The following is a 26,446-nucleotide window of genomic DNA, read 5'->3' as shown; positions in this document are numbered from 1 at the left end:
CCAATTAAATACAGTATGGCAGTATATAAATTACAGTTCTTTACAGTAAATAGTAAAATACGAGAGTCCGCTTACTGTACACAACAATCAAAGAAAGAACAGCAGCTTTTCAGTAAGGTCCCAGGTATCTCAATCATTCATTCACTTGCTAAGGAACAAAGAAAAGATACAGCAGGCCATTCACTTCACTCATTTTTTACCATGTTGCTTTACAAATATCCAGAATGCTTGTACAGGCATCTACAGTATCTACATGTGGAACAACCTTCTTAGGAATTCATGAGCACCAGACATAAATCCCTCCATCATTCCCATTATTAAAATAAACTTTACAGATTAAAATTACTTAAGCAGGTTCTATTTCATCTTGATAATAACCAACAAGTAACAAGTGCAAAGTTTGCAGTCATGATCCATTTACTGCTTCTTTATTTCCCATTTCTCTCCCCATCCCCACACCCAAATAACCCAAAACCCTCTAAAAAACCAAAAATGTTGTCCTCTCACATCCTTGCAGTAATACTGTTTCTGCAGTCAAACTGCCCAGCTGGCTCACGCTAACATGTGAAATGCCAGACTGATAGCTTCAGGCATCGTCAGTCATTCCAATGCCAAGTCAGCACAGTGGCAGGCCTCTAGGAAGACAAAACATACGAAGCAGTTGGATATTTCAGTGTGCTTAAACATGGAACATAAGGCTGCACGGTGCCCAGTGACTGAAAGAAACATGGCACCAAGTTACCAGTTAAAACATTTACAATAGAAAGATATAAACAGCAAATATGTCAGTCTAAAACAAGTTCTTTGGTAATTAAGAACAGCAAACCGTAGCGGTTGGGTTTTTTTTTTCCAAATACGGATTTACATCCTGGTTTTTCCTCAATAAAATATCTTTTGTTGTTTAAAATAGATCTCCCAAGTTGTTGCGTAACAAATAGTCCAGTACCTCAGTTATCTACAGATCAGCTTTAACTGTGTTTTAGTGTGCAGCCGTATCTGCCCACTGGCAGACAAACTATAGGTACACATTCATATATATATAATATATATATTATTTATAAAAAATTAGAGCATTAAGTCAAGGACTCTAGAGAATACACATTCCATATGGACAGGTTAAAATGTACAATAGCTTCAAAAATCCGTAAAGTTTTCTACACAGTGATGCGTGTAGTAAGTGCAAAAATACTGCAGTTTAGTTAATCCAAGATTTCCTGTTTTCCTGTTTCCTAGAAAAAGCAGAAGCTGCTGCATCTCCTGAATGGCAGAGGACGTCTCCTCCTGTCTTGGGAGTGACTGATGAGCTTTGAAGCACAGAACTCTTCCGTTTCTCTGAAGTGGAAGATGCCTGAGACCGGGAAGTGCTACTTGATTTCCTTGCAGGAGCTGGTGCTTTGCTGAGGCGCCCTGGACGGACGAAAACACCGTGTCGAGGTTTGCAGTGGAAGTACTCTCTGCCTTTCACAATTCCATCGTGCTTCCCTTCAAGGGAAAGAAATGCACAGGATTAAATGCTGGTACTGCCATGAGCACATACAATTGAGGCCCTGAAGTGTGAATAGCTTTGATTATCTGTCAAATAGTCAAGATTGTTCCTGCTGAGTGAGGAGCCAGATGCTCACCATACACTAGGGAGAACAAAACCTGGAAAGAAGGGCTTGAAATGAGATCGAAAAGATTATTTTCTAAAATATTGCTTTGTTAACTAACAGTTTAAAAAGTCAAGCACGTGTTCATTTTGCAAAATAAACTGTCCTCAAAACAAATTGCTTGCAAAGCTTAAATTTTAGCTGGAGACAAACTTCTGGCATAAGTGATATTATCTATTAAACTACTAAAAACGTCTTAGAAACAGCATTTCTATAGAAGTCTCTTAACGCTTGCAGAGTACTGACTTTTTCTGACCCCTCCAAAGTGAAGATAAAGAAAACCTGTGCTCTGGAATTCATCTTTCCCCAGTGGAAAACAATAATAAATCTCTAAAAGCCACGGACAGCAAACCTGTCTGACAAGTGATGCATACTGTTAGCACTGTTCATGAATGTGCGCACACTGATTTTAAAAAAATCTGCCAATTTTAGGCTTTGCCTGTTTCTCTGATCTGTAAAAACAGATGGGTACCAATGGGGAACTACCACAACATGCAAAAGCAGGGCTTTCAGACAGTTAAAAAGGAATAAGAGCATCCCTATAACCAAGAAGATGAGAACTGGGTGTACCAGACACCAAGCTTCGTGAAGGACTGAATGGGAAGGAATGATTGTACTGAGACTTTAAAAATTGGTCACACTAGCTGCATAGATAACCCAGAACAGATTTAGTCTTACCCAGCTGAACACTGAGTTCAACTCCAACCCAGATTCCAGCTGAAAAATCCACCGTTCCAACGTATCTTACTGTGCCCATCTTATTACTTCCAACACAGACTTGCTCACCCACGGCCACCCAGCTCGGCAAGACATGGCCTTGATCTGCAGGAGCACCTTCTTCACAATCGGAACCATCCAAGTGGTCCTTCGTAATATAATCCTCCACGGAAGCATCGGGGTAAGTCTCAGGGTCTGAAGTGTCTTTCACCAGTCCAGAACCAAAAGGGCTTTCCACAGCATCCGCAAGCCGGTCACCTGCTGCTGCTGCAGAGCTCTGCTGGCCTGTGCACGTGCTCTGCCCCTTGCTAGGGCCTCGGGGTGACTCCAAGGCGCTCACTCCATTAGAGGACAGAAGAGAACACGACTGTGGAGCTGCTGAATGGTCAAAGTCCTTCCCATCTTCAACGCCCATGAACTCAGTAAAGGAGTGATCTTCCAGAACATCCGTCGTGTGCTCAACTGTCACCTCACGTGCTGAAAATTCAATGGTGTTTTTGCCATCCAAGGAACTCAGAGCTGAGAGGGATCCAGCTCTGGGTAACTGCTGAGAGTCTCTGTCAGTGGCACTGAACGACAGTGGTACTTGCTCCGTTAAGGCACTGTTTTCTTTCAGTGGTAACACAGGTAACTTCTCTCTCGCTAACTCCTTCTCTGACTCTCGACATTCCTTGTTCGAAGAAGATCTTAAATCATGTGCAAGGGATGATCCTGAGGGATCACTAGAGTCCAGCTCCTTGGTGTGACTGGCTAGCTGGTCTGTGCTATCACTACAGGGAACAAGCATGTCAGACAGGGTGGCGTTAGAGGCACTGTGGGAAAAGTAGCCACTAGTGATGCTGCTAGTGGTGGGGCTGCGGGATACCTCTTTCTCAAGAACACGTGAGCTCATGAAGTCTGATTTAGAGGAAAACCACTCCCTGTTCTCCAGGCTAGCATTGTAAATACTGAAGTCAGCAAACTCCTCCGGTACATAAGGCCGGAAATTTTGAAAACTTTGTGGACTTATCAGTTTCTTATTAATGGCCTCCAACTCACTGTCTTCCTCCTCAGAGTCCTGCAAATGAAGAGAGGAATTAGGATTAGGAACCTGTGACAGCAAGGTTTTCAAAATAAACTAACCATCCTTGATTTTCTTCCTTTCTGAGCATGGAGAAATATATACCTTTAATATTCTTTAACTGAAGAATGGAAGACACCATGGAAAAGAGTTGCTGGGAACATATCCTATCTACACTGAGCTATTCAATTTTGAGAAAATAAATTCTAAACAGTTCAGAAAATATAAAGCAATAAAAGGAAAGTTGTATGTTTCCATCCACCAACTTTTTTTCTGCCATGATTTAGACTAATTAAACCTACTGAAGGTACTGTATAGAGCTAATTCACCAGCTAACAAGATAAACATAAATTTGAATGGAAAAAGGCCTTACAGAGTCCCTGCTACAATATAGATTATTAAAAACTTTGGGACTGTTAAAAACTTTGCACAATGGGATTTTCTGTTAACCTGATACCAGTGAGGCTAAATAATTTTGCTTACCCCTGGCTATCCCACCTGAACATGTTCAGGATGTTTGAATATGCAAGCAGAAAGATCAAGTATTACAGTGAACCTTCAAGGAAGCATTTGTACCCATACATGTACATGTTTGAAGGGAAATAAGTGATACTAATCAACCTGGCAGAATTTGGAGGTGCCTCCCTGAATTTCCTCTTGGTGATGATTGGGGATGCACCATGACCAGACCATAGATGTGGCTTTCACAGAGTCCATCTGAAGCTTAGGACTTCAGTCTGTAAAGGTGCATCTGAGAAAGAATCCAGCAACATGGTAGGGCTGCTCCCCCAAGATAAAATACTGCAGGCAGGACTCCATATGGATGCTTTTTTAAGTACTTCCTTTTTTATATACATATATGTCTTCATTTATACATATATATGTGGGTATAAACATATGTATATGCAGACATATATATTAAGAATGGTTAGTTTACAGCAAATTTCTACTAGAAATAATTGTATTTTAGGAAAAATGAAAACTGCTGAAGTATTTTAAAGAAACTTAAGCACCTATTATTTCTCAGTTTCCTTATCTGCATCACAGATTTCAAATACTAATCAAGGCAGATCTGTGTGGTATCTGAAGTAGCTGGATGCTTTCAGACACCTTAATTCACCAATGTCAAAGGAAAAGCAGAACAGTTAACCAGATGACCATGGAGTGCCAACACATCAGGATAAGCATCCTCTTCAAAGTGTTTCCTACACTTCATAACAGCCAAGACTGCTCAAATAACTGTGTAACAAAACTTCAAAAGCCCAGACAGGAAACAGATTTGCTCAGTTTGCCCATGTCAGAATAACCACAAAATTGTTTGGATTGGAAAGCACTCCTTGAGATCAATTAGCCCAATCGCCCTCTGCTCAAGCCAGGTCAGCCAGGGCAGGCTGTCCAAGACAGTGTCCAGTTGGGCGGGTTTTGAGATCTCTGTAACCTTCCTGCACAACTCATTCCAGTGTTTGACTCCCCTCACAGTAGACAAAATGTTTTCTTGTTCCATCTTGTGATTAGATGGAATAATCTCAGGTGTTTTGATTTGCTTCATGTTCTGTCACTGGGCACTGCTGAAAAGTCTGCCTTGGCCCATCAGGTGTTTTTATACGTTGGTAAGATGCCCCTGTGACTGGTCTCCTTAAAACCAAACAGCTCCAGATATTCCAGCCTCTCCCCATAGGTCAGACAGCCCTTATCTGTCACAAGGTCTCATTTCTGTTCCTATCATGTTCAAACTCATGAATAAAAACAGAATTCAGTATCACCCACACAGAGTTGCCTCTTAAGATGACTCAAGATTATCAATAATATTAATTTTTTGTTGGCACAGCTATCAGTATCTGAACAGGATGTCTCTACTTGTCTAAGTATATCTGACAAATCCAACCACATTTCAGATTATTAATACTTGCTCAAGTAAAGGCTTGGCATCCTTTGCTGACTAATTTTTACAGCATGGTTTCAGAGGTATTTCTCATACAGAATTTGGATGAAGGCTTTAGTCTGCAATTATTTATTTCTCTGAAGAGGAGCAACAGTGTTAGAAATGTCATTATTGAGTATTATTTATATTACTGAAAGTCTTGCTACTTACATCTGAAATCCACAGTTCCTTTAGAAGTAAAGGAAAAAATTAATACCTGCTTTCCTGAGACTAAGAATACCCTTCCAAGCACTAAAGCCTTATGCAAAGCATCTTTTTTGCATATTGCAGGATACCAGTTGCACATCTCTGAGGGATGTGTTCTTAATCATTCTGCATATTTCTTTCCTTTTGCCCTTTTTACTTATGCAAAACAAAGTTTTGTTCTATGCAGAACCCTATAGTTTGGGTTTTTTTTAAAAAATACTAAGATTTTATCAAATATACTTTTTCAAGTTGAAGATTATATATGAACTCCAAATTAATAAACATTTAATGAAGGAAGTATTTCTAGTCGATACTAGCTAAATGTCCCCTTGTGACCAAAAGGTATTTTTATAACAGAGTTTTTTGTGTCTCCTTTGAAACTTGCAGGATTCCTCATTTGACTGAAAAAAACCCACATTGGTGGTGTCCCTGTTCAGAATCAGACTGGTTAAGAGGCTGTAACTGAGAAACGGCTGTGCAGACACACTGACATTGGTGACTTGATTAGGAAAGGTCAAACAAGTAACCACAGTGTTGGTCATGTGCCATTTCAGGGTTATCTGTCATCACAAGTAAAAAAGCTAAGGTACAGAGAACCAATCTTCTTACTAGGACATGGGCTATGAAGAATGCTGCGAATAGGTTCTGAGACACCACCTTGTGACAGACAAAAGATGCCCCTGGTGGGGACAAGACATACTTCCTTTCAGAGCTCCTCTTTAAGTTTCCTGATTGGGAAATTCCAGAAACAAAGCAATTTCAGAGTTCTTCAAATTTCTGTGGATGTGAGATGTTGGGGAAAAAAAGGAAGAAGGTGCCTTTGTACAGCTCAGGCTATTGGTATAAATAAAGATAAAATCTTTGCAAAACTGCTCAAGAAACTTCAGCAACTTCCCTGGGATGTAACAGAATGACTATAATGAAAAGCAGATTTAAGAACTGGTAACAGAAAGGCCATGACAGCAAGAACTAAGGAGACAAGACTATACATCAAGTCCTAGCAGTAAAGAAGCAAAATAAGCAAGAGCACAGAGCAGCTTCCCTACACCTGCTTTGTAACAAAGATACTGTGTCACTAAAAGTTAAAGCATCCGAGCTTTCAAATCCCTAAATTACACCTCTCAAGTAACCTTAACAACTTAGTTCCCATTTTACTAATTTAAAAATCAGTAATACTTACCTAGTGGTTGCATCACTGGTGCCTCAATTTTTATTGCATGCTAGGAGGCTTTCCTCTTAGCCAACCCCACCTTGGACATGTTAATTACTGGCAGTATTTAAATACACTTAATATGAAAACATTCAATCTGACCTTAACATAAGCCACTGTACTCCTGTATTATATAGAACAGGCCCCTATATCATGCTGTTTTGATATAGCTGCATTATCAAGCACATGTAAGTACTCTCTGAAATTTCAGGTTGAATGCTCTATTTCAGGCCAACTGAATAAAAATATTTTTTGTTAACTGCTTTTTTCTTCCCCCCCTTCCTTTGACAGATGTGTTTTGAATATTGGAACACTCCAGCCTAGTTAAAACATAAGACTCACTGCAGCTCTGAAAAATGGGGTAGTCTGGGAGGCCTACATCCTACAAAGGCTTCTTTCCTAAAGTGATAAAACGCTCCAGAAGCACCATTTGCTAAACACAACACCACAGGCTGGCAGGACTCTGCAAAGTAGGCACGTCAACCTCCTCCCCACTAGCGGCTGCTACTTCTTGCCTGTCTCCCCAGGACCCACTCAAGGGTCTAAAAGGTCATCAGAGAGAGGAGTAGATCCAAATGAACTATAACTCCATGGTAGTCAAGCCATTAACTGGGTGGATCAGTTCCCTTGATCTGACTTCCTATGCAACCAAACAAAAAGTTGTGTTGATACAAGGGAGAAGCTAGCAGGAGCAAGCAGCGGAGAACTGAAAGAACTGCTCTTTCCATGGTTGGCTACAGCAGGTTTACAGTGTTCAGTGAATTAGCTCCCTTCTAGTTGGAAAGCTTGGTGGCAGGATATTGCCCTTTTCTAGCTCAGAAAGCTTCTGCGTATCTGTGGAAAGCAGCACGGGCAAGTGCCTGGGTTAATTCAGGGCATGCATGGGGTGGGACTTTGTTTTCACTCAAGGGATTTAAACTGCCCTCAAGTTGCCATGGAAAGTTTTGTAACAACTTACTTTCCAAGGGATGTTTTTTCAACCCACTAGATTTTTTCTTCCAAATACCTTCATGCTATTTGTATCAGTGACTCAGTGCGAGTCAGCACGTCAGCTACCTTACGGAAAATTAACATGATCAAGAGTAAAACAGCTGCCACCCAAACCCAGGAGCCAAGCTTCAAATATACACAGCACTCGGGATACCTTGGTCTAACAACCTACAAAATAGCATTAGAAATCCAGAACAGTTTTTTAATGGCTTGGCTATATGGTAGGAATGAAAATAACTTTTGAATAGGAAGAATCCATCACTGGCATTTTGTGGAAAGGTGGCCTATAACACTTACAGGAAATAATTTGAAGGTTCTGAATTTTAAATCTATAGCTCTGATTAAAGCAAGTATTTGCAGCCATGTTCCACAGCCCCAAAACCAAAATCATCATACAGCAGAAATGATGATGCACTTTTGTTGAAGCAGCAGTGAGAAAAGGATTTAGCAGATGAAGATTAAAACAAAATCCCTCCACCTCAATTTCCACCTGAATTATGATGAAGACAGGCTGCAGGTTAATTAAGAGCGGCAGTCTTATTTTAGTCATATTACTTCCACGCCAGGCAATTATAAGCTTTTTAAAGTGTACCCACACCTAAATGCACAGTTACTTACACCAAATGGGATCATTCCATTTACTCTGGGGTATAGTCACAAAATCTAGGTAACATACAAGGTATATTAGAGTGACAACAGCATGGCTCACTAACCAATCCTTTACTTGATCATTTGTGCCCTGTAAACACTACAGCCTCCCCTCTCCCCCCCACCCCACAAGACAAATGACATATAAACATTAAAACCCAAAACAAAACAAAAACAAAACACAAAACCCCAGTGGAGTTAGTTCCAATGACAGAGTGCATTTGCAAGCCAGACAAGCCACTGTTTTAACCATAACCTACAATCACTCACAAGTGGTTATATCCACATCATGACTTCTTTTTCCTGCTGCAGTAGCATGAGTGCCTCAAGCCCACCACCAAATGGCTCTGAGCCCACCACCAGGCCTCAAGACAGACACTGGTACAAAACTTACAATCTTCTCCTCAGGCATGCTGCTGGCACTGCTTCCTGCAGGCACAGAACAGCCAGCACAGTGCACCTGAGATGGAGGCATGCTCTGCAAAGGTCGAGACACACAACACATCACACAAACCACAGCTCTGACCACAGTGCTAAATGGGTGCCAAGTTAGAAAGGTGTGAGACGAGATGAAGGTGAAACACCCATGCTGGCCACACAGGCATCAAAATTCAAGTTAATGGGTAGGGAAACTCATGCGCTCCTCAGAGAGTTTGAGGGTGAGGAATAAAGGCCAGAATTATAACCACCCCAGAATAGTTTCACAGAATTATGTTTGATCTATGAAAAAAACCACACCAACATCTTACTGAAGAATGAAAAAAAAAAAAGGTTACTGCTACTTTAGAACAGAAGTATCCTGTAGAGGAGAATACTTACCAAGAAGTAAAAAAACCCCAAAACCCACAAACCCAGTATTCAGGTAAAAAGCAAACAGCAAAACTCCACCACATATAAGGAGTGGCCTGAATAATTTTACCAGAGAATTACAAAATTCTGTTGCAACAGATGCAAATGATTTGCCAAGTACACAAAATCACTCCATCGCCTTTAAAAAAGCAGGTGGTTTTCAAAGATTACCTCTTGACTAAGCAGAGGTCGGCTTTCAAGTGGGGTCTTCCTTTTATGTTCCTCTTTCACTGGCATTAAGGGCTTGAAAAACTTTGGTGGCTGGGGAGAAAATGCTTTAAAAGGGCTGGCCATTAAAGCATGGGAATTCTCTGCTACAACACCTAGGTAAAAAGCAAAAATAGTGTATTTCAGTTCTTCATATCCTGACTGCAAAAGCATATTTCAAAATAACTTGCTGGCTACAGAAAAATGTCCATGTTTTAGTATTTAACCACTGGCCCAGGCATGAAATAATGCAGAGTTCAGTGAGATCCTCAGAGAAGTCTGGAAATAGAAGGAAAGCAGAAAACAGCAGTATCTGCCCCCTCCATTCTGAGGCTCCAACATTTCTCCTTTTCATCTTGGTCATAAAAACAGTGGGAAGTATCCTTGAAACTGGTACTGACAAGCTCTTTTTTTCCTGTGCCTCACCTGACCTCTGCCCACAACACTGCAAATCTGCCCTGTAACCAAGCCAGCCATCCTGCACAGCCAGGATGATCAAAAGGAAATTATAAGCAAGGAAGTGATGAATAAGCCCTCAGTCCCACTTTACTGCAGTGGTATTTCTACCTGCACCACCTGGTCAAGAAGAGCATGCTGCAATGTGACCTAAAGGAAATAAGGCACCTGTGACACACCGACACAGAGGCACAGCCAATATCCACATGTCATATAAAGAACCTGTCTAAGGACACTTCCCACTTTAAAAAAAAACACCTTTATTTTAAAATTCATAAAATAACAGCAGCTGCCGTTTGTTCTTTTGTGTGACTGTCATTTTTTGTTTTGTTTTGGGGGGGTTTTTTTCTTTTTTTTTCCTCTACAGTTTTGATTTATATTTAGCACATCCTTCTGCCCTCCTCTTGGTTTTTTGGATACCCTCAACTTTACACCCTTTCCTGGATGTCTTATGCATTTCTCCCTTTCTCCCCTATTTCCGGATTACATTTAGCTCCTGAAGTAGAAGCTGGATAATGCATTTTGTAGGAAAAGAGCATTGGGAACTTAATTTTCAATTTAATGCAGTAAATAAAAATCCACCAGCACTGTCATTACATATATGAAGTCTCACCACTGCCATCTTTGCTCTTGCGAGGTGACTCCCTGGGTAAAGTACCATAGCATGATACGTCTTGATAACTGGAACAACAGTCAGATATATCTAGGTGACTTTCAGACCAACCCTAAAAAACCAAAAATACATACATCTGCGTGATGATGCAGGCAAATGTGGAAAAAATAATAGCTAAACTTAGGTGTTTGTTTTTTTTAAAAGTCAACCAAACCCCACAAACCAAAGGTATGTCAATCACTGACTTCAGACAATTTTCCTGTTGCACAAAAATGGATTGTTTAAAAGCTAATTAGCTGGTAAGTAAGTATTTAAAATTTTGCTCTCTTTCTTAAATATCAGTTTATATAATTCCAATATGAAAAGCAGAGAAGGACAATAAGGTTTAATGCAAAATTTTATGTAATTAGTGCAGAACTTTGAAGATATATTATGTAAATCAACTGCTTTAAATACTATTAAAGGGAAAAATATTTCTATTTTCCATTTCCCCCCCCCCCCCCCCCTCAATTCTCAAACACATCTTGCTTCTGGTGGGGGTGGGAAATCTGGGAATGTGAGCTGTTTGCTGCTATGTTTCCATACCTTGTCATCTTCATCGCAGGCAGAAAGATCCAGCCGGCTACAGGACACCTATGGAACACCAACAGATAGAATGACAAAATGCCTGCCTTTTATTTATGAAATACAATACCTTGAGGAAACACTGTGATCATTTAGTTCTAATAAGTCTTTTGTTCCCTCTTTTCAGACCAGACTATGTAAAAAGACATCTACATTTCTGCTGTATGAGTGGGTGAGAGTAGATCACATAAAATGCACACAAAATGGAAACTACCCCTTTACACTGTGAAAAAAGTTAAAAGGGACTTGAAGATAATAGTAATCTGACTCAGGGCAGTTGTCATTGTGAACTACTTCCTAAATGGATATCCTCATAAAAGGAGAAGAGTTTCAACCAACCCTCCCATTTCCCTGTTAATTTTGTTATCTCCTAGGATGGTGGGGAGGGGTTTCACTTCATGACCGCTTTCCATAGGCTGGTTAGTCCCAGCACAGAGTAATCATCACCGTATCTCGTTGTGCAAGCATTACATCAGCACACAGAGAGCAGCCCCCTGCCCCATCAGGGCTAATGCATTGGATGATGAAGGGTCCTTACGTTGTGCACATTCGGAGTGCTGATGCTCCTGCGGATGTTCCTGGCTTTGGTGGAGAGAGCCTCTTTGACGGTGACTGCCTGTGTAAAGAGAACAAAACACTAACAGCAATGCCATGGTCTCCTCAGGAGAACTGAGCTAGCAGGATAGGGACTGTTTTTCAGTGGAGCTAACAGCAGCAATCAGGGCCTGCATTCACAAATCTTAACTTGCACACACAACCACCAAAGCTTCTGTCTGCAATTCATCCTTTGCCCTTTGCCTGTTCAGGTTCTGAGTACTACAGCATTGCCAGCTTTAGTTACTACATCCACTGCCACTGGGAATTTCCATTTCACAGAAGTAACTTAGTCTTACATTTATCTGTCCAACGATCTCAAAAATAAAAACCCCAACTAAAAAAAAAAAGTAACACAGTATTTTTAAAAGATCAATCATCTCTTCTTGAATTCTCATAATCTAGCACAAAGGCTGCAAGAAATGCTTTTTCCTTGCCTGTCTTAGTCGTTCAAGGCTCAGAATGTTCTCCACTTGCAGCACACCACGTGTGTATTTCTCAATGTAGGTTTCGCCATCCGATGTGCCCTCGTTCTCACTCCTTGCAGCCATCAGTGCTAAGGTCTCACGATCCTCAATTTCTTCTGTAGCCTAAAGTACAAGTTACACCATTGAAGGTTTCAAAAAGTAAAGCCAATTGTGTTAGTTCACTTTTTCAGACCAGTTCAATCCAGAAATTAACTTGAATTGGGCATCTCAAACTTAGCAGCAAACCTAATTACAATGATGCAGGGCTTTTCAATAGAGATGCAAATGATGCTGAAGAGATCAAGCTTAGGAGAAGTTTTGAGCATTTGCTGTAGTAAATGCACTTCCAGAAATAATGCATATATAACCTGAAACTGTGTATGTTAAGGCTCAACTAATGACAACTTCCTAGGCAAGGAAATATAATTTCCTTCCCAAATCTTAAAATATTCTGTGATTTCCCTAGAGTTTAAAATTTAAGTAGTACTGCAACAAGGTGACAATTACATGGTGACAAGACTATTTATGTTTTCATTTGTCCAGTTTGTTTACCTTTAAAATAAATCTTATAGTACATTTACAACTTGTATGAGTTTTTTCTATAAAAAGTAATTTATATTCCTGTGAACTCAACTTCCCAGCTATTCTGTTTCACAGACCTGAACATTCCTCGGAGTACCCCCTATATTTTCCCTGTAGACACTAATGGGCTTTCAAAAATAACTGCTACAAAAACTCAGTTAAACACAGTGGAAGAGAAAATAAATCCCCACAGTTTTCAACTGTTTAAAGATAAACATGATCTCACACTGAACTTCAGTATATCCAACTTTGGCAAGCTGCCTCATATCAGCAAAGCACGACATTTACTTTCTAATCAGTATCACCCATTGCAGTAGGTCAATTCCATTGGTTTCTGTGAATTTGCCAGAGAAACACAGTATAATTTACCTTTGGTATATTGGATACTATTTCATATGTCACTCCACAGGCATAATATATATTTTTCAAGGATATTCTCCTTTTCAGGCTCTGGGTAAAACTCTAGAAACAAAGTAATTTTCAGTTACTGTTTTGATAATTATTATTTATGACATCCTAAGAAATAAAAAGGTGCAATGCCAAATCTGATTACAAAGGCAATCAGAATCATAATTTATTAAGTTACTTTTTCTAGTATTTATGACATTTTAAGCACTCTTTACAGCACTGTGCTTGATATACAACACTACTAAGTTCAATCAGTTGAAAAATGGACAGCTCAAAGAAATATACCAGTACACAGCTTCACTGCAACCTATAAAAACCTAGTTTTCATTTACCTCTTGTAAGACTCATAAAATTAAGCAAGCAGCTAAGAAAGCACATTCATTAAATTAAGAATATGAAACAAAACAAGGAATAAAAGAATATATATGGACTTTCTACCTGCTTGTTATAAATGTTGGCTGCAATCCTTTTGCGTAATACCAGTTCCATTGCAGCAGGGTGACTGAGCTGCACAGTAGTCTTCACAATTAAGTAAATTCTCTCATTTTGAGGAGTTACCCTATTCAGGTGCACTGAATCATGGACAGAAGAGTCCCAGGCAGCAGTGGCTGAAACCTATGCAGACAAATTAAGTGGAGGAAGGAAAGGGAAATCAAAGATTTTATTAGTCTAACAACACGTATCATTTGCAATGATTTAACCTGAAGTAAAACAATTCCTTAATGAGAGAAAAATCAGCATCATTGAACAAAGTGGAGTCAAACCTCCTTTTCGTAACAAGGAATTTATCAGAAGAAGCAAAAAAGAGGTGTTAAGATACTGGGGCAAACAATCATGACCACAATCCCTGCACTGTGCAAACCCTGCCACCCAAAAAAAAAGTCTTCACACGGCTGGAGACAGAAAGGAAAGCAGAAGCAAGACTGGATAAAGCAATACAAATCCTACTGCTACTATATTAAAAGTATATTAATTTCAATGTAAAATCTTCCATCTATGTTGGATTAGGTTATAACAGCTCCCAACAGAATAAACCTCCATCTGTTCTGGAGAATGGGGTTTTTTTCCTTCCGTTTCCCTTCTCCCCAACTCTGCTGTCCCATTTATTCTGGAAACGCCTCAAACAATGGCCTGAGTAGGCACATAGGCACAGAACATGGAAGGAGTCAGTTAAGAAATTCCAAAATGGATTCAGAACCATTAATTTCCAACAATTCCCAAGCCATATATTTAAAAAACAGTAATTTTGTGCTACAAAAAAAATAAAGTTTTATTTAAGTATTAAGCTTTGCCTAGTGTGCACAATAAATCAAGTAGTTTTTTCTGAAGAACTAAGAGTCTGCAAGAGGAATGATGAAGGTGTGAGGAAAGCAGGAAAAGGGATTTTTAGTCAGACAGTTGAATTATTCTTTTGCCAAGAGCTAAGACTTGTCATCTCTGAATTAAGGCAAAAGAGCTAACAAGTTATATTCTCTTCAATTCTAAATAAATAGACCGGAAAATAAAGGCAGCACTAGATACAGATGGTACTTCTAAGACAAAAGGATAGTAATAATAATAATTAAATACATAGAAGTAGGAAATAAAACATAAGAAGAAAGCATTAACACAAGCTGCAGTTGTCAAGAAGGAGGCTTGCTAAAAATTTACCTCATCATCACTGTGTTTTATGATCGGTAGATAAAAGAATGGGCTCCCATGCTCCTTTGGTAGTATTGAGTTAACTCCTGAGGCATGGGGACCTATAAGTTGTTCACTGGCACTGAGGTCATCAGCTAATGAAACAAATGTACAAAGAATGACATAGTTTTATATCAAAGGGTATGAATATACAGAGGCAAAGTTGTAATGCAAAGTCCTAATAAAGGCCTAGCCATAATTCATAATACATTTAATCCTACTTTATCGTATTACTATGCAGCATTTTGAAGATTATTTCAGCATACAAAAGAAATTGAGAATAGCAGTTCTGGCTACATAAGGCTTTTAGCTAAACAAAAAAACAAAGAAAAGGTGTGCAATGACACAGTCAACCTGTTTAAATATCCTATTTGATCTTTTGCCGGCTAATCTCTACTGATAGTAAAAAAAAACCAACCAAGATAAAAACATTCCTTGTGAGCACAGATGAAGGAGGAGGGTATTGCATTTTCCAAAAGCATACACTAAAGCAGGTATTGATGCATTGCCTATATAAATATGTGTAGTAGCTCACTTCACTGCTGGATGTGATACGGACTGTGGATCCTCTTCTGCTCTATGTTCAGGTTTATAATTAGACTTGCTTCCTAAACAGTCCTTAAATGTGGAGCTACCTCTTCTCTTGTTACTTACACTGTGTATCTGTGTCTTAAGAATATATATATCGATACTCTTCTCATATTTACAACTAAATGCCTTCAAAGGGAGAACACTTAGATTCTCTAAAAAATGCTCATTACAGCCCTAATACAGTCTTCATTAAATCAGCTGTTTAAGACTCTAGAGATATGTCAGTGGAAGGAGCTCTGAAAACACTGGGAGATTCTCCATCAGTGTTTTAATGACATGTGAATTTGTACATCAAAATGCTTACAGGATTTCCTCATCTGCTGTTTGATTCAAACTAAGCTTGCTTTCTTACGCTATTTGCTGTTGTACAGCCTATCACCGTACTCTTGTGTTCCCTGACTTTTATCTTTATTCTAAAATAGTTGTGCTTAATTATGCCAACATACACAACCAGAAGAAAAAGCACTTTACAAGCCATATCAGACAGTGTCATTGCCAGGACTTGTTTATTTCTTACACCTTTCAGGTTCATTCTTCCATTTAACAATTTATTGACCCAAACTAATCCCCTATTTCCCCGTCCACAAGTTTCTTAATCTGTTTTTACAACATACCATTCAGATCAAGGAAGAGGACAGGTATATGTGTTTCCATTCCCGCAGGTGGAATCCTGAAACAAAACAAACTGCTGGCAACAAAGAAGGCAAATTCATACCTAAGCTTATTTGGGCAAACAGATCTTCTTACAATATTCATTAATTGTAACCAATGGCTAAAGCTGGCAGCATTTTGATGGCTCCTCTGAATGCCTGTGTGGCACAGACAGCATTTTGTTTATCTACACACAGAGCTAAATGTAGAGCTTTGCCAAAACTCAATTCACACCACACAGCACGTGGCAGTTGCTGTGAGGACCAGAGTTTTAAACATCCTGTTCTGTTCCTTGTGAAGTTAACTGGTTGTAGTCATCTCATATATAAAGGTCAGCAACCCTTCAAACAACTGGATATGTAACTACTGTCAGTCTTTATATCCATAAACACACTTATAGCTATATGATCACAGCACGCTTCAGGTGGGTAAGGGGAAAAATGGTGAGAAAAGAGTATTGCTACATTATTCCCCAAATACTATTGGAGACATTAGTGTACTCTTAATTAGAGAAGTATTTCTTGTCCATACTTTCCCAAACCCCAACACATTGCATTCCTCATTTTTGCATGTCAGCTCCAAAGATCATAGTTAAAACACAGATTTAAATGAAGCTACAGAGAAATATATTGCAAATTCAGATGAAACAGAGAACATCCTTTGAAATCAGAGTTTCTTCCCTCTCCACCCTTTATCAATGACATTATCATGTTTTCTACCATCCGTCTTTCAATCACTCCTTTTATGAAAGGAATCAAACTACTGGATAATCTTCTCAGTTGTATAAAGTTGTAAACTACTATATTATATTCAAAGGTGATTTTCAAACCTTGAAAGCTATTTCAAAGCTACTCTATGTAATATCTTTGCTAAGCAAATCTTTCTTACATTCAGAACAGCACCTGACTTTCTAAACCTTCTCCCAGCTGAAAGCAGTTTGTAGTATTACAGGAAAATACAGGAAAGTCCAAAATATCCTTAGATTTGTACCTTTCAGCATACAAAGTTTATGGACAAAAAGCTGACAACTCCAGTGGCTTTTCTGAACGTACCAATTTGCGGGGGCACCGGGAATTCCACTGCCTGGTGCTGGAACAAACACTGCATTCCTCTCTTCTGTCAGCCCTACCCACTGCTCCACCAGCCGGGCTTCCCGTTCTATATCATCCTCAGATTTTTCTACAGTGGAAGAGATTAGGATTACACACGAGACACACTTTTTGTGGTATAGGGCATGAAGTTCTTATGACAGAGACTTCAAGCAAACCTTGTTTGTTGCTGATCTTTTGGATCTGCTCATCTAAGTATTCTCTGCGTTTTATTAATGCATCAGACCACCTTTCTCGCACACAGTTTAAATCTTCTTCCTAACATGGAAACAGAGAAGAAAGTCACTAGACTATGTGGGTAAGAATAAAGGGCAGTGAATTTTGTGGTAATTTAATCAGAATTTATATTAAATGGCTTGCACGATGCAGAAAACTTTTTTCCCCCAAATGACATGCACACTGATTAAGTACCTCATCACCCATGAATGGAAGTTTATTTGCTTTCAGGTCTCAGATTCCAACAGGAGAAAAGAAAATGTGACTGCCTCTGCTGCTGAACAGATTACACACCATGAGCTAATTACTCACAGAAGTGGCAATCAAACTTTTGAATAGCATATGAAAGAGGAAAACCCGGTATCATCAGTTGATCGTAAGTTCTCCTGAAGATTAGACAGGTCAGTACACCCTCAAACCTGCACAAAATTCCATTGCTAGCAGCTGCTATCAGTGCAATTAAAAGATTTCTCATGCAAACAAAACCCATCATGCAATCATGCTTTGTGGTATCACAGAAAATCTGGTTGGTTCTTCTCTGTGATATGTCAGGAAGCGCATAAACAGCCCGCAAGAAGTTAGTACCTTTAAATTATATTTTTGAGATTGATAGGAAACCTAACACATCATTTTAAGGGATGTCAGCATTCTCACCTAACTGGTTTTACTTCTGTAAGACTGCCTATTAGAAAGAAGTCTTCTATGTAGAAATCTGAAATTTATTTTACTTTGGGGGGGATTTCCTCTTCTGCTCTTTGTCACCTTTTAAAATGAGTCTTCTGTTATACTGCCTAAATTGCGACTTATCACACAGAAAAACAGGGTCAAAGCTGGGTTTTGTGCAAATAAAACAAAATTGCTTCACTGAAGCTTCTGTATCTACCCCCCCATTCACATCCTCCACTCTCTCTCACTCAAGCATTTCAGGAAACTGCACAACTTAAAAGGTTATGATATTTTCTTTAGAAAACAAACAAAATATCCTATGCTGCATAATTTGCCTGGAAAGGATGCCTGCAGCTGCTGGCTCTTTTCCCTGTGATATTCATAGGAAACTGCTTTCATTCTAAATTAAAGTTTCAAAGCTTTTATTCCCATAGCAATTCATGTAGCCAGTTAGGAGAGCTGACTGCAGAGTACTAGAGAAGAGAGGACACTGTAAGAGTATGAAGTCACAAGGTAAACTGAAATAGCAGTGTTTTATAGCCCAGGTAGCCTCTAAAATGCACAGCACGTGTGTATTTCAAAGCCGCTTTTGCTTGTTCATTTGAGAGTTGCTGGCCATTAGCATTAGCTGTGCCCCATGCCGCAGGATTGACAGCAACAGCAGCAATACCTGGTAACTATCCATATCACCACCATCATCCTCCTCCTTCTGGTAGGAGAAAATACATTTTGTAAAACACAAAAACCCATGCATTTAGCTCAACAGAAATTCACAAAAATAATCCAAAGCATGAATACAAATATTTCTGCCACAAACTTGTAAAATGTTAAAATCACAACACTCAAATAACTAGTCTTATTAATAGGTAGAAAGATTTTTTTTTTCATTACAGACTCTAGCAGCTCAGCCATGATTTGTGTATTAGTGAATTGGTTTATTAAAAAAAATAAAGATAATTTAAAACCCCCCAGAATCCAGTGCCAGAAAAACAACTGAGCAAGCAGATCACTAATCTCAAGTTTTACAGTTTCATCTGTATCCAAGTATAGAATTATTTGTGGAACCGAATGCAAAAATTCTGACAAAAGGCACCTTGCTTCCCTGGGTGGCCCATTCCACTTGTTCTTTGCCATCACTGTTAAAATCATGCTTTATTTCCAATATGAATTTATGTGGTATCAGCTGAAATAATTTATGCTTCTTAAGGACTATATTGAATATGTGGAATACCCCTTTCAAATTCAGTGATGACTGTTTTTGATTCTTATCAAATAACAACTTGGTGGTTTTTGAAAAGCTAAATAGTATCTCACTACATTTTCTCTACTAAATTTCTTTTTTTTCTGTTTTTTCCCTCCTCAACTTTCACCATCCCTAGAAGGTAGAGAAACTAATACACTAGGAATCTAGTATTAATCCCCTCTACACACAAAAGTAAAAACAATTTCCATATTCCTTCTGTCCTGCCGCACTTGGTACTTTCTCACTCATCCATTGAGTTATAAGCAAAAAAAGAAGCAGATTTAGTACCACGTGCTCACGTTACATGTATTAACCTCAAACACATGTAAAACTGCAAATCACGTACCAGTGTGCTAAGGTCCCTTTTGGAATTATGTCAGGCTGGGTCTAGAACAGCAGAACCACATCAAAATGAGAAATTACTGCCTTACCTGGTAGCTGTCCAAGCCCCTTTGCAGTTTGGTTGATCTGGCAGTCACCCCCCCTACAGAGACTGAAAGAATTGCTTCTACCATGAGAGGCAACGTTCCCGAATGCTGCACAGGTTTCACTGTCACCTGAACTCTGCGAGAATGACCCTAAGCAGGAAATTGAGGTAGAGAGAAACTAAGAATAAAATTTAAAAATCAATTTAAGCATGAATAAGATGGCAAGCAAAAGATATGTACCTGCCTAAGCTGGAAAATTCCCCCCGTGTTTACATCTTTTGCCTGATGGAGTTCAACTGCAGTGTATTCACCCATCTCATTCAATTCTTGTATGGAAATCCACATTTCTATTCTTCGAGTTACTTCATTCCATCTAAAAAGACATCCCCATAAAAACTCATGGTTGCCTCAAAGTATTTTGTGCAGCACAGGTATTAAAAATCTTTTAGAAAGTTGATGGATGGGTTCATTTGTAATTTATTTGTACCTGTCTCTCAGTGTCCTAGTTTTTGCATGAAGAGAATCAACTTCCCAAACAGAGTTGCCATTGCCAGTACATCTGTGACCCCACACCTCAATAGCAAGAGCTCCTTCTGAAATGAACTCCAAAAACTCCTCTGTGACATTCACCACGTAGTCCTGGCAATGAGAAAAAACAATCACATTCAACCATATTAAATAAGTGCACCTCCTCAACTTGCTTGTAAGGACACACCAAACAACTAAACTTCCTGCCTGATAAAATCATACAGTATGCATCACAAAGCTGGACTCTGGACAAGAAAGTTGTAAAACCTCATCATCTCAGTAATTCATGCTTCTGCATAAGTGATGTCACAGCTCCAGTGATCTCTTTTAAGCTACTGAGCTTGCCAAACAAGTATGTAATCAGTCATTATATAAACAATATCTTTCTCCACACATTAAAGATGACATCTGAATTTAAAAGACCACTAATTAAAAGATCTTCTCCTTTTGCTACATTTTGAAGAAGTGATGAACTGAAATATTATGGTATTCTTAAGCATAGTCAAAAGTCATTAGTTATATGACTTAACTCTCTCCTTCTTCTTCCCCCAGCAAAATAAGGCTCAAACTCTGAACAGTTTCTCTCAAACGTATGATCCTCCTGGTAACACTATTTCAAAATAAAAATACTTACCTTACAGTGAGAGAAGGTCACTGTAAAACGAGCATCTTTGCTCTGAGGTGAAGGCACATCTGGATCTACCACTGGTGCTGCTACTGTTGACTCGCACTGATCCCAAAATGTGTATTGACAAAAGACAAAGTTGGAGAGATTAGGTGGCAGTCCGGTTGCTTCTTTTATTTTTACCTGAGGAGACAAAAACAGATGTTGTCACGAATATGACTGTTTCTTCTTCAACTGAAAATTAAAGACCAACAGCCAAGAAGAAATTTAAAGGGCAGCAAGGACATTCCCATTTAGGAAATCTTATTTTGCATATATATAAATGTAGATGTAAGGACCTCACCCATGTACATGTTTCGTTTGACGAAGCTGATAAGCTCGAGTGGAGAACGAAATGTTTTATCACAGAAGAAATTGAATCCATACACCACCCATAGATACTACACTGGGCGATCAAACTACAGGGTATAGTTACAGGGAACTGTTTCCCCTTCTGTGTCTGCAAATAGTCCTTGTAACACCAGTACTTATGATGCAGATGTACATCTACTAGAAACTAATACAAATTAAATCAGCCGCTGACAACCACTGTCTGGCCTACCCTGAGCTGGAACAAGAGAAGTCTCTCCTTTTGGAGACTTTTCAGCAAGCCATAGTCTACATAGCCTAGTACTTTATATCAGGCTGACTACATAGTTACAGAGGCCTGAAACCATAAACTTCATCAGGTGTTCTCACTCACCCTGCAGGAGAGCTTTTTCGCTCTGTGAATAATTTCTCCGTTGTTATCCATGACTTCTAGACTCCCACTCTCACTGGAGTTCTCAGACGAGTCATCTCCTTCTACCACACGTTCTGGGACAGAGCCAGTGACACGCATTACTTCAACATGCAGCCGCCCTGCAACCTGAAGGCAATTACAAAGAGAACATACATGGCAGTTTGAAATTCACTGGGAAACAGCAGGCACCATTTGCTTGTTAAACCCCTGGTGCACAGGGCTCCTTCCAGCACAAGGAGCCCTGCAGGAGTGCTCAGTGTTCCCAGCCCGGCCCTACCTCGCCCTGCTGGCTGATGATGGGCACGGCGTACTGCAGCTTCACATCGTAGAAAAGGCACTCCAGAAACACATTGGCAACGCCGATCAAGTTGTGGTTCTCCTGTGCTTCATAGAAAGGATCACCTCTCTTGCCAATCAGCTTCCTTATCTGTTTTAGAGATATTGAAAGAGATGTCACAAAACCATCAGCATGGGAACAGGAGATCAAATAACCTCACAGGATTAAAAGATCATGGCACAAAAATGACTTCACTACCCATCTTTTCTGTTCCTTCCTGTTACACAAGCAGAAAGAGACTGGAATCATAGTACAAATTTGAAATAAAATCTTTGAGATGAGACATTATACAATCCTTTCTTTACTAAGGGATATAATAATATGATGACCTGCATATTTCAGCAATGTCAAGGCAAAGCAGACTTTACTGTGAGCAATCACAGGAGCCATTGATTTCAAGATGTTTCATGTTTTCTGCTCTGTTTATACTTCTTAAACAAGAGGTCAAACCATCCTCAGGTTGTGCTGGTCTGGCTGCTGACTACCACTACAAGGGCAAAGGGAAGGTGCAGGATGACTCCTACTTAAGCCTACAAGTGTTCTTATGACTCCCATAGAACTGAGATCACACCTGCAGCATTCCCCATACAGCCACAAATAATTCATGCAGATTCCTAGCATGATAGGCACTCCTCAGTGAATTTGTCAGTTCCTTCACCACTTCTTCTCTTTTGTCTTCCAACACATGCATTTGACCTACGTGTTTCTATGTAGCACATAGAACACATGCATTATGGACAACATAGGTCATGGAAAGGATGATCCTGGCTCAGGCAGACATAATGTATTCAAATATGTGCTGTCAGTTCTTACTAAAGTCAGCAGCAAAATCATCGTTGTCTTCAACGGGCACAGATGAAGTGCTTGACCTCCCCCTGTGTTATGATTTTAGAGATTCCCATTGTCCAGTCCAAAGCATGTAACAAAGGTACAAGAGTTGTTCAAACATATTTGAGAATGATTCTGGATACAAGTAATTTAGGCGCTTCCTATCAGCCGCAAGACAGTAAGATATACTTCCTATGCACTTCTACCTGCATACTTAGATGGTGTCTTCTGGAACACCAAATGTCACGTCTCTTTCCAGTAAACAAGCAAGTTTTTGACAAATCTCATGCTTATGTGCCAAGGCTAATGTGCTACTTAAATTCTCACAAAACACCACTTGGTTTTGATGGAAATACTGAGGTAGACTAAGTATCTTCAATTGATTTCTTCACTGGTTCAAGGCTAGAGAATATACAAATGCAATTAAAGAATATTTCATAGTTTAAAATCAAGTTTTATCCCACTAATATGTTCTGTGCCGTAAGTGCATCTAAGCAGCATCCTGGTTAGCTTTAACACTGACTGCAATTTAATAATTTTATTTCTAATGCAGCTTGCTGCTTCCATTCAGAGCTGGTGGTCATCTGCATGCCAGGTAAACATGTGCTCTTAGTGGCACTCTGAGTCACTGCCTCAGCACAATTATATCTGACCTCAGCACACTTAACATCTGAGAACACAAGTGAGATAGGACATACCTGTGTTTTATTATGCATGGGCATTTTGAATATTTAGTATTAGTCATACTGGTTTTGTTCTGGGTTTTAGTTTGTTCGTTTTGGTTTTTAAAAGTAAAACACAGTACCCTAACCTTTCATATACAAAGTCATTGCACTTGTTCTCTACAATATATTAAAAGGGGTTTAAAGAAAAACTCAATCTTTGATCCATTTTGAAAATATGTAAGATACCTCAGGAACTTTCTCCTTCCATTCTTGATACAGGTCTCTCATGTCAATCAATTTGTTCTCTAGTTTCTCAATAGTCCACACCTGAGTACCTTTTCCTTTTCTTCTCACTTGAATTGCAGGCTCGCTTACTATTGCACCCCTCTAAATCAGAAGAAAAAAACCATCAGTGTAGGAAAGGTGCATTTAAGTGGTTTAACTCTTCACTCAAATTGCATTCCTAGAAAGGAATAAAATACAGAACATGCAGCTTCTCTTTGCATGGCAGTCATGCTGCTTCCGTCCTCAGAAAATGCATGGCCTAAACATCTCTGAGGATCCAGATCCCTTCATCCTTCTCAAACAGTGACCATTCCCACAGGAACATTAACACACTCAATCAAAGCCCTTAGGACAAGCATATTATCCTAATTGCTATTATATTTACAGCAGCACTGTAAAACCCTTTAAGACATGAAATTGTAGGAAACTGTAACAAAACCCATTAATTTCTGCACACATAACTAAAATGCAGGTTCTGCAGCAACAGAACAAATGTCTGTTCATAATCTGCACGCACATATGGTGATCATACACTTGAAAACAGCATGAGGCATACTTAATGCTCTGCCATTTTTACTTAATTACTCACTTTCAATATATTAGTCAGGTAGTACTTCTATTTTGCCTAGGCATAATCTAACAAAAGTAACATTTTATGGGCTCAAGCTGGATGAATGCTACATAGTTTAGTCACAAAGCTACATTTTCCAGCATTCTTTGTTATCATTACCTTTTTGTTGGCACTGAGGTTTTCAGCAGGGATCTGAAGTGTTACTTGATAATCTGTTAGTTTACTCATTTCTTCTGCTAAGAAGTTTGCTTCTCTCACCAGAGTATTTGCCTTTACTATTTGCTCTCGAAGTTTAGCCAGGCTCTGTCGAAACAATTCATCCCTGTGGTGCAGTAGGTAACATGAAAAATACACAGAAACCTATTTCTATTATTGGAAAGCTGCAAATAGAGGTGCTAACAAAGACTTTTCTGAAACAAGTTTAAGAGGACATGCTGCGTAGCACTGTGTCAAGGAACACAGAACACTCAGACAATTTTATTGAGGAAAAGCAGTGATCACATATTAAACAAACAAATTACTGTTGAGGCACGTCTAGTACGGTGATGTCCAAATAGAAGGACACAGTAATATGGGAGCTGGTAAAGTGATGATTTCTTTAAAGCCCCGAGGGCATTTCGCATTTTCAAGAAATGAAATAATTGCAGCTGGTTTTGTCTTTAATCTGGAGTCCTGTTCCACAGAATCTACCAGTCCCAACATGTGAGACTTCATCTTGATAAAACCTGCTCTTCCTGCGATCGTGATGTTAGAACCTGCAGTCACTGCAGGCCACAGCTTTGTATCACACCAAGGGCTTTGCAGTGTTACAGACCACAGACCACCCTCCACTTACTCAAGCATACACATGAAAAAAATAGAAATAAAAAAACCTTAAATCCTATTTACCCAAGGTATCTTTTAAGTAACAGATGAATGAGCACAGGTTAAAGCCTGTGCACTCAGTTTCTGGACAAATTCCAAAGAAGTTTCTCAGGCCTGTCTGAGCAAATCTACTCTAATGTAACACCTGGCAAACCTGCTATGACACATACTATACATACACCTGTGTACTAGGATATGTCCTCACCTGAGATTCTCATTTTTCAGTTACCTTTTAAAATTATCACGATTATCCTCTGAGCAAAGCTCATTCTGCCTTTCTTTGTAATCCAACAGAATTTACTGTGTCTCATCACCTTTATAAAACTCATCATCAAACTTCAGATATTTCAGTCACCAGCTCTCCCCTGTATGATGTTTTTAGCCTCTCCATGCAAAGTCCTACTGAAATATGGTACATGTTGAGCACATACACTTCTCATTTCTACAAAACACCTTACATTATACACAGTTGTAGGAGGAACAAGGGCTTTCCTATGAATACAGTCAAAGTCTGCCTGCTGCTAACATGCCTCTCAGTCACCAACAGAATTCCATTTGAGTGGTTATCTTTTTCCAAAAAATCCCAAAGAATGGCTAATTCAAATTGCACTCTGACAGTCCTCTGATACCACGACCACAGCTGTAAACAACCAGCAGTGTTAGCAAGCTGAATTTTGGTGCCTTCAACATGCTAAAACATGCAGCTTTCTCCCTCTCTCCCATATCCAGCCTAGGTTTGCAACAGTGGTGGGTTTTATTGGATCTTAAATAGCTGCTACTACCAATGGATTTTTAGTAACTTCCTCCATATCTTCTCCTAGAATTAGATGGAAAAATCCTTTCCCTCTGCCTCTTGCTTCTGTTATCCAGGCTATCAAAATTAAATAAGCAATTCCAGACCATGCAAGTGACACATTCCACAGACAGCTATAATTTTGGACTCACACAGAAAATTAAGGTAGTCAAGAATTAATCAAAAGAAAAGTATTTGATACTGAGAGTGCACTACACCTACAGCCACTGCAAGACAACTGCCTAACTTGAGAAACAGAAGGCAGCTTTGATCTGCATATAAGTGCTGTAAGAGCCATTGGATCCAGCTACAGCCAGCCGCTTCCTTAATCTGGGACACCAACAACTGGAATGCTTTCTGGGAGTCTCCCACACCAATCTTAG

At 39.4% G+C, this 26,446-nt stretch overlaps 1 protein-coding gene across 2 annotated transcripts in view; it reads right to left on the bottom strand.

Moving 5' to 3' along the window:
* Nucleotides 1-30: 30 nt before the first annotated feature.
* The window catches only part of KIF13A (kinesin family member 13A), a 104,565-nt gene continuing 78,149 nt past the window's right edge, over nt 31-26,446 (bottom strand). For both annotated transcript variants that reach the window (XM_082302479.1, XM_082302480.1), the window contains 22 exons: nt 24,566-24,728; nt 23,797-23,937; nt 21,998-22,147; nt 21,682-21,846; nt 20,949-21,122; nt 20,274-20,425; nt 20,027-20,159; nt 19,790-19,936; nt 18,786-18,824; nt 17,392-17,491; nt 17,177-17,303; nt 16,088-16,143; nt 14,853-14,977; nt 13,641-13,817; nt 13,164-13,256; nt 12,183-12,335; nt 11,690-11,767; nt 11,113-11,160; nt 10,528-10,639; nt 9,423-9,574; nt 2,328-3,423; nt 31-1,482 (listed from right to left, as the gene is read on the bottom strand). In XM_082302479.1, the coding sequence (XP_082158605.1) occupies nt 1,196-1,482; nt 2,328-3,423; nt 9,423-9,574; nt 10,528-10,639; nt 11,113-11,160; nt 11,690-11,767; nt 12,183-12,335; nt 13,164-13,256; nt 13,641-13,817; nt 14,853-14,977; nt 16,088-16,143; nt 17,177-17,303; nt 17,392-17,491; nt 18,786-18,824; nt 19,790-19,936; nt 20,027-20,159; nt 20,274-20,425; nt 20,949-21,122; nt 21,682-21,846; nt 21,998-22,147; nt 23,797-23,937; nt 24,566-24,728 (3,868 nt within the window). In that variant the 3' untranslated portion in view covers nt 31-1,195. The remainder of the gene's footprint in view (nt 1,483-2,327; nt 3,424-9,422; nt 9,575-10,527; nt 10,640-11,112; nt 11,161-11,689; nt 11,768-12,182; nt 12,336-13,163; nt 13,257-13,640; nt 13,818-14,852; nt 14,978-16,087; nt 16,144-17,176; nt 17,304-17,391; nt 17,492-18,785; nt 18,825-19,789; nt 19,937-20,026; nt 20,160-20,273; nt 20,426-20,948; nt 21,123-21,681; nt 21,847-21,997; nt 22,148-23,796; nt 23,938-24,565; nt 24,729-26,446) is intronic.

Source organism: Coloeus monedula (assembly GCF_965178545.1).
Source record: "Coloeus monedula genome assembly, chromosome: 1".
Lineage (NCBI taxonomy): Eukaryota > Metazoa > Chordata > Aves > Passeriformes > Corvidae > Coloeus > Coloeus monedula.
Note: the sequence above shows the minus strand (reverse complement) of the source record. Positions and strands in the feature narration are given on the sequence as shown.